At 35.9% G+C, this 16,935-nt stretch overlaps 1 protein-coding gene across 1 annotated transcript; it reads right to left on the bottom strand.

Annotated features, from left to right (window-relative positions):
- Positions 1 to 9,670: 9,670 nt before the first annotated feature.
- On the bottom strand, positions 9,671 to 11,239 carry LOC110918104 (glutathione S-transferase T3-like). Its single transcript, XM_022162481.2, has 2 exons — positions 10,749 to 11,239; positions 9,671 to 10,425 (listed from the first exon to the last, which is right to left on the bottom strand). Exons 1-2 carry the CDS (start codon positions 11,212 to 11,214, stop codon positions 9,689 to 9,691), a joined length of 1,203 nt encoding a protein of 400 aa, XP_022018173.1. The 5' UTR covers positions 11,215 to 11,239; the 3' UTR covers positions 9,671 to 9,688.
- Positions 11,240 to 16,935: the final 5,696 nt, after the last annotated feature.

Below are 16,935 nucleotides of genomic sequence, written 5' to 3'. Positions count from 1 at the left end.
ATGCTACTGGTCAAACCCCATTCTCTTTGGTATTTGGAGCAGAATCGGTGATCCCTACAGAAATGGTGGTTCCTACTGCAAGAACAAGTATCCGTGATCCTGAAGGAAATGCTGAAAACTTGGTTTAAGACCTGGATACTATAGAAGAACTCAGGGATTTGGCAAGGATAAGCATGGCCAGTTATCAACAAAGGATGGCTGGAGCTTACAACAAAAATGTGGGAAGGCCCTTATTTGATTGAAGCTGAGGCAGGAAAGGATCAGGAAATTCCAAGTTGGTGATATGGTACTAAGGAAAGCATTTCAGAATACCACCAATCCTGCTGATGGAAAGTTGGCACCAAAGTGGGAAGGCCCTTATTTGATTGAAGCTGAGGCAGGAAAGGGGGCATATCGATTGCTAACAATGGAAGGTGATTTGCTACCAAGATCCTGGAATGCTGTCCATTTGAAGAAATACTTCATGTGATAAGGATCCATGATCCTCACATGACAAGTATACTTGAAGGATCCTTACAGAACAGATGATCCTCATTTTGGTAACATTCTAATCTCAAACTATTTCATTCTTTTATTCTCTTATATAAAGATAAGGATCCTGCATCCTTTATCCTCCTTTCACTTGATTCTGAATTTTGAAGGTTCAGGTATCCTTAACAAAGGACTGATTGTCCACAGAAGTATCCAGTTATTTGGGCTTGACCCCAGTTATTTGGGCTTGTCCCCAGTTTTGGGCTAGTCCCCAGTTTGGGCATGTCCCCAGTATCGCCAGTAGCGCACGATGATCCTGGTATAGTTCATGGCAATGGGACCAGTACTCGCTTTAGGGGCTGGCAATTTCATTGTACTGGCTGTATCCGGGATCCCACGTATAATGGTAGACGTACCATACATCCGTTCCTAAGGTTTCTAACGTTTTCGCATTAGCTAAGGTTTTGGCATTTTCATGTCACTAAGTTTGGATAGTAGGGCCATGCTCCAGTTTACACACGATCCTTTGGGCTTGTCCCCAGTAATCCTTTGGGCTTGTCTCTAGTTATCCTTTGGGCTTGTCCCCAGTTATCCTTTGGGCTTGTCCCCAGTATACTGGGCTTGTCCCCAGAATTGTTGGGCTTATCCCCAGTTGCTAACTCTTATCTTATATTGGCTTAGTCCCAAGTTGTATCCTATTTCAGGTTCTTGGAAACGAACGACCAAGGATCCTTGATCCTTACCTTCTACTAAGGTTTGTCTTATGGTTATCCTGATTATAACGATAAAGGTTAGGATCCTAACTTGGATTCTCAGGTATGATCCTTAACTATTTTGATTTTATTCATTATTCATTTGAGTAACCCTTATACTTTGACAACTGAACTTATGATCCTTAAAATATACTACTTTTCGGAACTTATCGACTATAGGATATGTGATCCTTGATCATATCCTAAACTTTTTGAGGATATTTATTAAGTTTTTTCTTTACTTGATAAGTTTAAACAAAATGAATATCGCAACAATTGAAAAGTAAAGTACTAACAAGGATAGCAACACGGGAGATAGCCAAAAAGTTAAAGTTATTTTATTCAAAAAAACATTGAACCCTTTAAGGTTGTCAAAATTGCCAGCCCACGTTTTTACCAGCAAAACGTGGCCCGTCCACATGGGTTGGCAAAGGGTGTCCATTGTTTACGGGTCTTTGTAGTGCAGGAAATAAAGGCGGAAGGATAACGAGTGGCTTCATCCCCCAAACAGAGGATCCATCCACCACCCATTATCCTGCCTATTGTTCAAGGATCCATGATCCTTCACCCTAGAAACTATTGTCTAAAGTTATTACAGACCAACCATTGTTCAACAAAAACATCATAACCAAACAACTAAACTTAAAAAATGGGCTCCGGCTATGTCTAGAAGTGTCCATCATCGCCCATCCTTACAGCTTACACCTTCGCTGCATCACCATCACCAGCTCCACTTGCTTCTCCACCCTGATCCTTGCCACTGCCACCAACCTCGATTGCTAGAACCTCTTCAACCTCCTCTTCATCCTCTAGCTCAACCAGCCTAGCCTTCCAGCCCTCAATGTCCCAGTTGCTCCTGTCAAAGTCAGGATCCTGAGCTTCTTGGGCCATCTGCAGCTTGGTCTTATACATGGCAATGGCAGCGGAGACTTTTGCACCCTCCATGAGCTCGTGCTTCTCATAGTCAGCGTTGATCAGAACTTTAGCCGTCTGGGTTTTGGCATCATTGAGGTCTTTTTCAAGAGAAGCAATCTTGTGATCCTTGAGCACCGCTACTTGTTGAAGGTCCGAGTATTTCCCTTCCAGCTCTTCAACATTCCCAACGTAGTCCTTGATTTCAGCAAATTTCTGCAAAGAAGACAGTACAAAGTTCAGGATCACGTGATCCTCAAGTGAGCAGGATATTTAAGCTAAGTCAGTGATCCTTACATCAGAAAAGTACTCAAGGAACTGATGACGGATCAGAGGCAAGCCTTGTAGATTGTCAGCCTCAGAGGTCTTCCTTTTCTTGCCACCATTGCCTTTAGAAGTGGTTGCCTTAGGGATCATGACAGTTGGACTGGCAGCAAGCTTCTTCTTTGAGGATCGGACAGTGTCAAGGTCAGTGACACTGAATTTGGAGGCAAATCTTGAAGATTTCCCAGCACCTACACATTCAAAACAGATAAGTATCCTTATTTTATTCTTATTTAAGCATTTAATTACATATAAACATGGATACTTACTCGACATAGTGACAGAACCTGAGGATACCTCTTGAGAATCCTGAGTGTTTACTTTAAATGATCTTATTGCAGGATCGAGTCTTCGGAAAGCAGCAAGCCTTTCCTTTGTTGCAGATGTTTTGAAGAGATGTGAAACAGAAACAGCTGCACAAAAGAGATGGAAATGTGTTAGTAATCCTGATCAGAAGCAAACTCATCCGGTGATCCTTTTAAGGATCCTCTATCCTACCATGAGTGGTCCATTTTCTAGGCAGATCCTTTCCATCAGGGATAGAATCCCTTCTGACAAAGAAGAATCGCTATTTCCAGTTGGTGTCATTCTTAGTGGCTTTGAAGATGGGATGTTTTTCACCAGGTTTATGTTTGAGTAGATACCGGTGAGACCCATGGCTTACGAGGTCGTACATCTCTGCAAGCTCCGACATTCCCAGATCAATACCTTGTTGCTCAATGATCCTTTCAAGGGTGATCAAGACCCTCCAGATCATAGGCATTGCTTGGATGTAGGAGATGCCAGTGAGAGAGAAGAAGGATTGGGTGAAATCTGGAAAAGGATATATGTATCCTATTGTGAATGGGGTGACCGGAAAAGCTACCCAGGTTTCAGAAACTAAATCACTTAGAACGGTGGGATCAAATGGTTTGAAAACGGTATTCGCCGGAAACCAATGGCGGACTCTGTCTATCTGTGGATCGGTGAAGCAGCAACGTTCTTTTGCAGAATTTTTTATGATCCCTTGGCTTTTCAAGGGGCAGTCCTTCTTGTGATCCTTAGCCGGTGAGGATCTCAACATCATCTTGATTATGACAGTGGTTAAGAAGGAGAAACAGAGTGAGAAGATGAAGAGAGAAAGGAAGGAGAAATACCTGATCCAAGTCTTCGAATGAGGATTTAAAGAGGAAACGCACGAATTTAAATGCTCTCTAATCCTTATCTCTAACTTCAATTTATAATGATGATCTTGCAGGGTAGCCTCTTCAATGACGTCAGGATGTTAACGGCTAGTCCGCTCATAACGGCTACTTATCCGATTGATTCATTGCGGATAAGAACGAGAAAATATAACTCGTTATTTTACATTATTACTCCTTATATCTTGGGGGCAATTGTTAGGGGAGGATTTTCCAATGATCAGTGATCCTCAATTACTGTTGGGTTTAGTGATCTCACTTCTGTTTGAGTTAGTGATCCTCAGAAGTATTGCAGGACCAGGATCATGGATCATCATAGGGATCCTTATACTAACGATTGTCTGCTTTGAATATGATGTTGTTTTGCAGGAGTACGAGCTTGGACTTGGTCTTGGCGATATTCCTGGAGCATATTCCATATTTATTCCGCACGTGCATGGCTGAAGTGGACGTTATGGAGTTCGTGGAGGACTTGCACAAAATGCGGAATGTTTGTTAGCTTAGATATTTTTCCATTTTTAAAGGGGATAGCGAGCTAAATAGAAAACACTTGGCTATTTTTAGCTTAACACACACACTCGTAACTGCTCTCACCATCTCTTGACAATTCACTTGGCGATTACAAACTTTTGTGCACATTACACTATAGTGATCCTTGTAATTAGCTCGCTATCATCCGAAGTTGTAATACATTTATTGTTTAATCTGAGTTGGTGATCGGTAGTTTCCATCACCCGAGGTTTTTTATGCCGGAGATCATTCATTGATCAAGGGCTTTTTCCTCGTATAAATCTCTGTGTCACTTGTTCATTACATTTCAGAGTGATCCTTAATATTGTTCATTGATTCAAGCATCATACCTCACAACAGAAAGTTTGGTTGCATTATCATTGCCTGATTTTTGACCAAAACATATATATATATATATATATATATATATATATATATATAGGGTAATGCTAGACAAAAAACCCTAAAATTCTTAGAAAACTCTGGAAACCCAAATGGGAACCCATTTTTACCCAACCTCCCGACATTTTTTTTTTTTTGAAAAAAATTACACATGTAATATACATGTTTTAGAGTGGGACACATGAAAAAAATTACACATGTAATATACATGTTTGAAATAAACAAATTTCAGTGCCTAACATGTGTTAGGCAAAAAGACATAAATTTGCTGAAATTTGCTGAAACTTTTTTTTTTTTAAATTATCCCTTCGGCGCTTTTTTGATTTTTTTGGCCCAAAAGTCTTAAAAACATGTATATTACATGTGTTATTTTTTTCAAAAATAAAAATGTCGGGAGCTTGGGTTTTCTAGGGTTTTTTATATATATAGGGTTTTCTATATAGCCCAACCCTATATATATATATATATATATATCTTTAAAAATCTCGTTTATTACACGGGTTGAATAAATGTAATTTTATATATCAAATAATAAAACAATATATATTTAAAAATCTTGTTTATTACATGGGTTGAATAAATGTAATATATTAAATAATAATGTTGTATTTTTAAGAACCCTGTGTATTGTACGGGTTGAGTAAATTTAATTTTATATATTATATAACGAAAACAGTTATATTCTTAAGAAACTCATGTGTTATACGGGTTGAGCACATGTAATTTTATATATCAAACAATAAAAAGTTATATGTTTATAAACCCTATGTATTATATGGATTGAATAAATCTAATTTTATATACTACATAATAAAAAAAGAGTTATATCTTTAAAAACCCCGTGTATTACACGAGTTGCATAAATGTAAATTTGTATAGTAAAAAATAAAAATGTTATATCTTTAAAAGACCTCGTTTATCACATGGGTTGAATGAATCTAATAAAAATGTATATCTTAAAAAAACTAACGGATATACTCGATATATGATGGATGGGGTGATTGAGGTGATGATTCTTATAAATGTCACGTAAACATAGTGATTGCCGTATTTGAGTTGAGAGTTGAACACGAAAATAAAAGTATAGAACCAATAAACATTGATTAATATTTTTGTTTACCCTTATAAACATTTTTGAAATAGGTTTTACCCTTAACTACTTTAGTTTAATAAGATAAATATAAATATCTTTTAATTGATATTAATTATCTATAAAAAATAGATGGCTTCAATGAATAACATGTATCCTCCAATTAGTTTCTTTTATTATATAATATAGATATTAAGTTAAAATTTTAATATATCAGGTGTGCGTGATTATTGTGTTATATGATATAATAATAATAAGGATTAAAAATATTAAAATAAATTATAACTTAATTTTTTAAAGTTTAATGAGAGATCAGGGATTAAAAAATATTAAAATAAATTATAACTTAAATTTTTAAAGTTTTAATGAGAGAATGTCATGTAGTATTAATAAGAGTCTTTTATTATAAGTTAGATAATATATAATACTGGAATAATTAACTAACCAATAATATTTAATGGAGTAAAATGCTAAAATGGTCCCTGACTTTAGACTACATTTGCCACTTCAGTCAAAAAATAAACTTTTTGTATCTGGATCCGTGAGATTTCATTTTTATTGTCATTTTCATCCAATTGTCAAATTAGGTTAGAATTTTCTACTAACTTCTCCCTTTTTTGTCGTTTTCCTTATTTAAATGAAGGGTATAATCGCCATTTTATGCCATAATATATTTTAATTAAATGAGGAAAATGACAAAAAAAGGGTAGAACGTAACAGAAAATTCTAACCTAGTTTACCAATTGGATGAAAATAGTAACAAAAATGAAACCTCAGGTACCTAGATGCAAAAAGTTTCCGTTTTGGATCAAAGTAACCTAAACACAGTAACCATTTTGGCATTTTACTTTATATAATATATTGGGCTAATTAACTAATTAAGAGTTAGTATGATATACTTGTACATGATATTATATAGAATACGATCAAAATACTAGTAGCCTAAAAACGTGATGGTTACGTAACCGTCATAAATCGTATTTAAAACACTACGTACAGGTGTAATATATAGTTTTCGCAGTTTTCAACAAACGTTCATTTGTATAATAGTAGCATGATTAGATTAGATAATTAGATTTAGAACATCATTACCATAAATTGTAAAAAGAGTAATTTCAAACACATTTAATTGGATAAGTTAAGGTTCATCCAACCAAACAACTATCCGAGTAACAACTTGTTAAACCACAAGAACTATACATGTAATTATAAAAAGTTGAGAACTAAAGATGAAAAATTGAAAACCACAAGGACCGTTCTAGCAATTAACTCTAAAAGAAAACTAAGACCGCCCGTACTGGGGCGTGTTTTTTAAAAATTTTTCAATTAAAACGCCCTATAACGCCCCTTATGCCATTACACACGGCGTTATAGGGCGTTATTTTTCAAAAAAAATTCGCCCGGCGTTTTAATTATAACGCTTAAAAAGAGAGGGGGCTCACTTTCTTGACCGTTGACAACGGTCATATTATTTAACTTTTTTTTCAATTTAATATATTCCTACTATAAATATATACCCCACATTCTCACCTTTTTTTATAAAAAACTCACTTTCTCTCCTACTTTTCCTCCCACTTTCTTCTAATTTTTATAAAAAAAACCCACTTTCTTCTAATTTTTATACAATCATGCATCCATACCGCCCCCCTTTTGGTGTCCCCGCAAGACCCACGAACCCGAACACAACCCAACCGCAAACCCCGTACAACCTTCAAGACATGGACCCGAGCTTTTTAACTTACGCGGCTTACTTGAGTGGCGCCCCTCCGTTTGTTCCTCCCACTTTCGGCTATGGTCAAGCCGGCGGGTCTCAACCGTCACAACCCGAAGCCGAACCCGATGTGGAAGTCGTACCGGAGACGCAACCCGAACCGATGCAAGAAACATCGAAACGCGGCAAAAGGTCGCATAAGAAGAAGGAAAAAGACGCACCGCGGCGTACAAAAAATATCATTAAATGGACGAAGGAAGAAGAATTCACGTTGACTCGGGCGTTTCTCGACATTTCGGAGGACGAAGAGACCGGTAACTATTTTATATAAATATTATTTTACTTATTTTGTTACTTTAATTTTTAACATACAACTTATATTTTTTTTTTTTTGTAGCAAACTTTCAAACGGGCCCGATTTTTTGGGATAGGGTTCGTGCACTCTTCTTTAGCACGTGGGGTCAAGGCGAACATCGGGACAAAGATTCCATTTCTAGCAAATGGACCGACATCAACAACAAGTGTCATGCGTTCCAAAAAGTCTTCCAACGTAACTACGATAATCGGCCGAGCGGTGAAGGTGATGTGGAGGTTTTAACGAAGACTTTGGAGAAGTTCGAGAGGACAAAATGCCTTTTCACATACTATAAGTGTTGGGAGCTACTACGAAAAAGTCCAAAGTGGGCGGTAGTTAATCCAATGACGTCTAGTAGTAGACGTCGGGCTAAAAGGTCAAAAACATCATCCTCCGTTGACCCGTCAACTCCGACATTGGATGCCCGCAATGTTGATTTAAATGAGGCGGTGGACGTTGATGAGGGAATTCAAGAAGAGTTGGTCCGACCCACCGGTAGAAGAAAGGGAACCGGGAAAAAAACGGTCGAGTCGTCTTCCGATTTCGAGTTAAAGGAAGATTTCGAGGAGATGAACCGTCGTCTCCAAGACATTCGCGACCTCGGCCACCAACGTTATGAGATTATGAAGGAACGAGTGGCCGAAACCAAAAAATTTAACGAGATGCAAGAGGCGTGGCAAATGGAAAAGTACATTGAGTTTTTGTCCAAACCTATCGACCACCTACAAGGCGATGCGTTGATCCTTGCGCAAATGCGTCGCCAAAAAATTAGAGAAAAATATGGACTCTAGATCATGTTATTTTTTTTTAAGTTTATTTTTTTTGTTTCGGTTTTTTTTTCTGTTTTTATTTTATTTTCTGTTTTTTTTTTATTTTCTGTTTTTTTTTTCAGTTTTTTTTATTTTTATTTCAAGTAATGTAATTTTTTTTTAAAATTAATGAAGTTTTTTATGTTTTAAATAAAAATAATAATTGTGAAATGATTGAATGGGGGTTATTGGCATAATGCCCCACTACGCCACTTTTGCTATAATGCCCCATCGCTGACTAGGACGCTACATGTCGGATAATGCCCCATAATGATGGCATTACACAACATTACCACTACACATGGTCTAACACAAAACTTAAATATTCCTTAGCTATATTTAAGCAAACGATTACAATCATATGTATATAGTTTCTCAAATTTAGAAAAAAACCGTAGTATGAATATAGGACATACATATCCATGTAATTATTTCCATATACATAATAAGTGTTAACAACTACTAAGCTATGTTTTAATTGCTTATTAAAAGTGTGTTCGTTTATCGCACATTAAATTGGAATTCATTTAGGGTATCTTCTACATATAGGTATGGTGTAACTGTCTTTAGGTCCAAAGAGTACACTTGTGGTGACAGAGGAATGCTATTCTGACAGCAGCGTAAATAAGACGGTGCCTTGGTTTATCGGTCAAGAAGATGACATGTGTCCCACTGTCTTAAAAAACTTCTTTCTGATTATGACTGGATGCTTGTCATTCTTAGTAATTACACTTATTGTCCCTACACTCTTTTGGTTCTTACACTTTAACCTACAAGTTTGGTTTATCTATTTGTTGTGGTAAAAAACAATTCAGTTAGCCAATCACCTCTAGCACAAGTGGTACTAGAACTTGAGTTCTTCTTTAAAGACTCAAATTTAATTCCCATTTGGTGTAAGGGCATGTGTAGTCATAAAGCCCTTAAAGGGGCGTTATGCGTCATGTGGCATACCACGTCACCCCGGGGCTTTATGGGGCTTTATGTAATTTGAGGCCGTAGTCATAAAGCCCCTGTGTAATCATTACTCTTTTTTAATTTTTAATTTTTTAATTCATTTTGTAAGTTTTTTAAAAATAAAATTCATTTCATTAAATAAAAAAAAGTACAATAAAATAAAAAAAACATGAAACTAGAAAAAAAACATTAAACTAGCATAAAAAAAATTACACAATCAAAGATTATATTTTTTTTCAATCCGCTCCTTTTGAGCCAACGCCATTTTCAAAGCTTTTCCCGTTAAGTGGTCATGCGGTTTGGAGTAGAAGTCAAAGTCGTTAGCCCATTGTCGATCCCGCATAATCTCCGTAACTTTTTCGTTCTCCTCCAAACGTTTGTTACCGAGTTCGTGTATGTCTTGAAGCCGCTTGTTTATCTCCGAAAATGCGTGACTCATATCCGTTCCCATAGACATCGACAACGACTCGGGTTTTTTCGCCCGGCTTTTTCTTCCGGGCGGTCTTGGTAGCTCCTCCACCGGCTCGTCATCCGGAATATTCTCGTTCAAGCCGATGTTTCGAGCGTCGGAGGTTGGCGTTTCGGGTTCACCCGACTCGTTTGTTTTGGACCTCTTTGATGGCCGTGTATTTCCCGAACGACCACTAGGAGTAGTTACGACGGCCCATTTGGGGCTATGGCGAAGGATTTGCCAACACTTCATGTACGGGAAATGGCCATTAGCGTTCGTATACTCGACCAATGCCTCTTGCGTAATGTCTTCATCGCTACTTCCACTTTTCCACCCGGAATACAAGCGTTGGTACACGGTTTGAAAGTTTGTGCACTTCTTGTTTATATCGGACCACTTCCCCGATATAGAGTCCGGTAGGCGGTATTCCTCTCCCCTACCCATGAGCTCGAAAAAGAGTTCTCGTATTCGGTTCCAAAATACGGTTTTACTTTGATTGTTTGCTACACACAAAACAATATAAAATGTTAGCTCAAAATTTAAAAAATAAAAACTGGAAATAATAAAAAACAGAAAAAAAATAAAAAACAGAAAGTAATTAAAAAACAGAAAATAATAAACAGAAAATAATAAAACAGAAAATAAATAACAGAAAATTATAAAACAGAAAATAAAAAACAAAAAACTGAAAATAAAAAAAACACAAAATAAATAAAAACCTGAAAATAAAAATAAAACAGAAAAAAAAATTAAAAACAGAAAATAAAAAACCGAAAATAAAAAAAAACAGAAAAAAAATATAAAAACAGAAAAAAAATAAACATACCTATGACCGGGTCCTCCGAAACATCGATGAAAGCGCGGGTTAACGCATACTCCTCTTCGGGCTCCCACGTTTGCACATTTTTTTTCGTTCGGGTGTTGGTTTCCACTTTCTTTTTATGTGCCCGTTTTGCTTTTCCTTTTCCTTTTTGCGTCTCCGGTTGCGTATCCGGAACAACATCGGGTTCGTGTAGTGGGGAGCCGAACGCTTGAGCCGACCCAAACGCTTGAGACGACCCCATCCCATCCATGTTTTGACTTGGGTTCCACCCGTAGAGATTAGGGTCCCATGATAGCGGTTGGTTCAAAAGATTCATGAACCCGGGACTTTGTTGATTGTAATCGAGAAAACCGGAGCCGTAAGGGTTGGGTCTAGTGGGAACCGGTGCCACGGGACGAGTAGGATTGCCACTTTGGTTTGGGTCCGCACTAGATCGGGGAGGAATGAAGCCCCGGTTGAATGGATTCATTGTATAAAATATTTAAGAATTGTATAAAATATTGAGAGAGATGAGAATGTTTGAATGTGTATGGTAAAAAAATAATGAGATGAGAATGATTTTAAAGGAAAGTTTAAAAAGAAATTGATTTTTTTTTTTTATTAAATTCGACCGTTTGTAACGGTCAAAAAATTTAAAACAATTCTTCATCACGCCGCTATAATGTTCGCGCTGGCCAAAAAATTTCAAACATGGCGCCGGGGGGGGCGGTGTTCGCGGCGCCATAATGGCGCTATGGCCCCTTCTCGCGCCCCAGTACACATTGCCTAAAAAAGAGTGAGACATTGATGAGCAGTGATAGGAGACCCAGAGAAACCTGGGTTCGATACTTGAGTCAAACGGGTTTTACTGGTAATTTACCGTCGTGCCTACGGGCAGATGGGTTACTGGGTTTTTCCCGGAATTGGTGGTGGACGACTCGGGTTACTCTCGAATTACTCCGTTTGTTCAGTGGGTGCCCCGAGAGTGCCCGAGATTGATTTGTTACCGAAAAAAAAAAAAAAAAAAAAACAATTCAGTTAACATTATGGTCCTTTTGTTTATTTAGTTTTCAGTTTGAAGGGAAACCATGCCACCCTAATGTTTTTATATTTCTATGATTGGATATTAACATTCTAGGACTTTACCATATGATGTGATAACATGTTATAAAATGGGAAAAAAAAAAGTTGACCTGATCATTATTTTTTTTATCTATTATAACTGTGTTTTGAGAAGCCAAACAACGTTATAAACACTAAACAATTTAAAAGCTATGTATATGGAGTTACTATTTCTTTTGTTGTGAATTTGTAATTGTAATGTTAATATTTGTTGAAATAAACAGAACACAGAGACTTGACTAGTAAATGAATAACTAATTGAGATGTTATAAAAAAAAGTTTGAAATTCTTGTCCGATCATTCATTCAGTTTGCTAATTCAACCGGTCGATGCTAATTCAACCGGTCGACACTATAACCTGGTCGGTCCAATGAAGACATTTCAAAAGTACTCAATTAGACGGGTTACGTAGATTTTCGGGTACGATTCAATTATGAGAAAAATGGTTGTAAGGAGTAACAAAATATGGCGTGACAAAGATTTTTTGCGTAGTAGGTCAACTACAACTAATAATAACAAACAACAGTTTTTATATTTATTATTATAAAAAATCAAAAAAAAATTACATTTTGCTTTGATACACCCTATATACTTTTAACAAAACCGTGAAAGTAGGTTAGCGTATTTTCCTTACACCATTCAACGGTCGTTTCTCACATGCTTATAGTTGGCATGATCGATGAAAGAGTTTGTGAATCTCCACGTTACAGATTCCTTGTTTAATTAATTATCCAGTTTTTTTTTTTTGAACGGCAAACACACTTTATATATATATATAAAGAGTCAGCAAGAAGCTGGAAAAACAACGAAACAAAGAAAACAAACGAACAAAACAGACATTACAACAGCTCAACGACATCAAATATCTTCCATTTTTCCCAGGAGGGGCGAAGCTTCAGCTTAGCCCTATTACAGATCCAGAGAAACGCATCATCTTTGATGAGCTCCACCGTCTTGCTAACCGGAACGAAGTTATCGTTGAAAGCCTTTTCATTACGAGCACTCCACAATCTCCAAACCGTAGCAAGGATGACTGTATAAACAATCTTTTTCCAAACCTTGTCTCCCGGACTGATCTTTATTCTAGCGACTAAATCATGTAGATTATTACTGTCAACAAAGGGGATCCGCATCCAGGCTAAAACACTCCACCACACGCTTACGGCCCAAATGCAGTTGACAAAAATATGATTATGGTCTTCCTCAAACAAACCGCAACGAGGACAAAGGTTATCAACCAGAGAGATACCCCTTCGAATCAGACTAGATTTAGACGCAATTTTACCTAGATACGCTCTCCACAGCAGGTAATTCGCCCGGGAGGAACATTTTCGGTTAAACAATTTTACCAAGACAACGTACCCCTTCGAATCCAGTTTTATATTTGTTTTTTTTAAAGGTGTGAATTATTCGTGAATGTTGGGAGGTTTAGTATACGTTGTCTTGACTGGATCCGCGCTAGATAGCCCTCTCGCACAATAGATCCCTAATTTAAACCCTCAATGAGAAACCCCTATCATCTAGATTCGAACTTGAAACCTAGAAAGGAAAACTCACCCGAACCCACCATGAGTAAAACTTAAATACCCGTGATATCACTGGAGCCTTACACTGTGTTCCTGAGTTTCATTAAATGAGAGAAAAGAAAATATTTGGAAGGAAATAATTTTTAGTTGTGTTCCAGAGTTTCATTAAAGGAGAGAAGAGAAAAGAAATTGAGAGGTTTTTTGCCTAAATTTAATCTTTCCAATCTGGAAAGAAAATGAGAGAATCATTTCTTTTCTCCCCTTAACTTAACTCGGGAACACTAGTAATAATTCAGTTTTATATTTGTTAATACACTATAATTTGTTCTAGAAGTTCGGACCAATCATTGTGTACATCCTTAAACACCATTCAACGGTTGTTTCTCACAAGCTTATAGTTGGCATTCGGCGATTTCATGTCAAAACTATATTAATGATTACAAGGTCATTCGTAATGGGTATTATAGAGACGTGAATGAGTTTGATAATTCTCTCAACATTATTCCCTTGGGTGTTATAGGGGCATAAAAAGGGAGAGCCATTTCTAGTATAACGCTAGTTGAAAAGAAAAATAAAAAGAAACTAATGATTGAAAGGGTATTAACTATTAACCATTATACATTGTTTGAATGAGTGTTATGATGCCAATTTGGCGAAAACTGCCCTTTAGGGGCATTAACCATTACAGATGGTCTAATAGTTAATGTCCCCTCCCCCACCCCCAAGGGACATTTTCCTCTATATCAGAATGATAACCTCTCTTTAAAAAATGTGTAATTGTTAACGTCTTTTAATTCTCATTCCATCATTACTTTCCAATTGTTTTCTCTTCATTTGGCTTTATGCTAGAAACGCTTCTCCCTCTTCAATCCCCTATAACGCCCAGTGGGCGGAGTTAGGATGTTATCAAGCCTCTTCACTAGGGGTGTTCTTCGGGTTTTTTTAATCGGGTTTCGGGTTTTTTAATCGGGTTTCGGGTTTTTTCGGGTCGTGTTTTTCGGTTTTTCAAAGCTAAATATTTAACCCGATAACCGAACCATTCTAGGTTCGGGTTTTTCGGTGTTAGGGTTAAATGGTTAGGGTTTACAGAAATAATGGATGAAGTTAACTAAGTGGACTAAAATGATAACGGTGAAATTTTTTTGGACCCACATGCGAAAAATGAAACCTTTGAACTAAACGAGCAAAATAACCCAAACCACATGGACTAAAATGACATTTAACTTGAATTTTTTTCAAACGTTGTCTCTATAATTATTTTCTAGATCCGCCACTACTACTAACAAGATTATTCAATGTATGTTGTTTTCTAGTAATTTGAAATCCTAAATTTTGGTCAATAAAGTAATTGAACGAATGTAAAAAAAAGTATCATGAATATGTATAAAGGTTTTTATTAAATCACTAATTATGTACACCATTTACTGTGTTTTTATGTGTCACTTCTTAAATGGCATTCAAATTTTAGTTTTCATCTCCTTCATTTTATTTTATTTTAATACTATAAATAAGCAATAAATATATGCAATACAACTTGTAAATTATGCTTTGAGGCTTTTTCAAAAAAAAAAATTGATTTTTTAGTTTTAAATCAAAGATTTTTACCTTTTACAATTTTAACCCTACATAATTTGTTTTTTAACTTTAACCCAAAACTTTTCATTATTTGTAATTTAACTTCACAACTTTTGTCACTTATACTTTTCACTTTTCGCAAATTTTTGTTTTACGTATAGTTCTAAATTTTTCGAGTTAATACGACTCAACGTACGACTGTGGTTCAACTTTTTTGTGTTTTGTTTCAAATTTTGTAAGTTAACACGTGCATGTATGGTTCAACGTTTTTACCTCTATTTTTTCATCTTTGACAGGTTCGTCGCAACACGCAAATCCTAGGTCGACTCAGTGTTGGTGGTCGATGACGGTTGTATGGCATTAGTACTATTTGACACCGTTTTATGCCCCGCCGCAACGCGGGGTGTGCGTTGGGGGGGGGTTTCAAAGAAAAAATGGTTATGCATATGGTTGTTGTAACCTTGGCTTTGGGGGTTTTCCAAAAAAAATCATTTTTTTTTACATTTCACCCAAAAGTATTTCATAAATTACTTTTAACCAAAAACTTTTTTTTTTACTTTTACCCCAAAACTTTTTATCTTTTTCAATCTATGCTCACAACTTTTTTTACTTTCAACTTTGGTCATTTATAGTTTTCATTTTCCGCAAATTTTTCGTTTATGCTTAGTTCTAAATTTTGTGACTTAACACATCGCAACGTGCGTCTTTGGCTTAACGTTTTTACGTTTCGTTATAAATTTGCGAGTTAAGACGACGCAACGTGCGTGTGTGGGTGAATGTTTTTATATCGTCTATTTTTTCTCGTTTGACAGGTTTAACATAACGTGCGAGTCGTAGAACGACTTAGTTATAACTAAAGAATCTCCGCCGTATTGCGGCGGGTCGCAATCCTAGTTATCTTCAAATTGTTGCTCGTATTTTTCTTCTTCATCTCTAAATATAATTATTTTGTTACTATAAAATTTTATATAGAGATTCACTATTCACATATTTAAAGTTTAAAGATTGTAACTTAAACATTTTGGTTTGTACTTCAAACATGAAAGAAAAAATAAAAATAAAATAGAAGAATACAGAGATAGAAATTAATATTACAATGTATGAGATTAAACAACATTTAGAGATATATAATTTCTTAGAAGAGGGGGATTCTCATGAAACTCGAATATTATTGATTAATAATAATAAATCTAAATATTAATAAAAGATTACAAATAATGTCCCATGATATTCTCTCCTTCAACTACATAAATTTTATTTATATTTATTTAATTAATATATTTCTTTTAATACTAATAACCAATATATATAATATCACTTATCTTTATCTTTATCCTTATCTGTATTTTAATATTAATAAATCCAATTAACAATATTATAAATATCTAAATCTAATATCTAATAAAATATTAATATCCTTTGTTTTAGCCCCTTTGTTTTTTTACTTATTAATAATATTACCCAAAACTTTTATAATTTTGCAATTTAGACCCTTTGTTTTTTTTTACTTATTAATCTAAAGCTTTTCATCTTTTCCAATTTAACCTCAACTCTTTTTAATTTTCAGTTTTGTTCCACCATACTTTTCATCATTCCCAAGTTTTTCGTTTCGTTCTAAATTTTGTGAGTTAACGCACCGCAACGTGCGTGTGGAGTTCAACATTTTTCGTATATTTTTCCCGTTTAGCCCGTCAAAACACGTCTATTTTTCTCCGTTTGACACGTTCGTCGCAACGCACGGGTCTTGGATTAACTTAGTTATTTTTTTTTCTATGTATTACGTTTCGATTTAATTTCTCTGCAAGAGCGTGCGTAATTCAAAGATTTTATGTCTGCTTTTCGCTCGGCTTTATTTTTTTTTCGTTTTTATTTATTTTGTTTTTACGAGTTTTCCAGTATTGGTGATCGCTAATAATGGTATAGCACTGATACTACTTGACACAGTTTTACGACAACTGCTGTAACGCAGGGGCTTAATACTAGTCATT

The sequence above is a fragment of the Helianthus annuus genome, chromosome 16 (assembly GCF_002127325.2).
Source record: "Helianthus annuus cultivar XRQ/B chromosome 16, HanXRQr2.0-SUNRISE, whole genome shotgun sequence".
Classification (NCBI taxonomy): Eukaryota; Viridiplantae; Streptophyta; class Magnoliopsida; order Asterales; family Asteraceae; genus Helianthus; species Helianthus annuus.
This window is presented reverse-complemented; position numbering and strand designations above follow the sequence as displayed.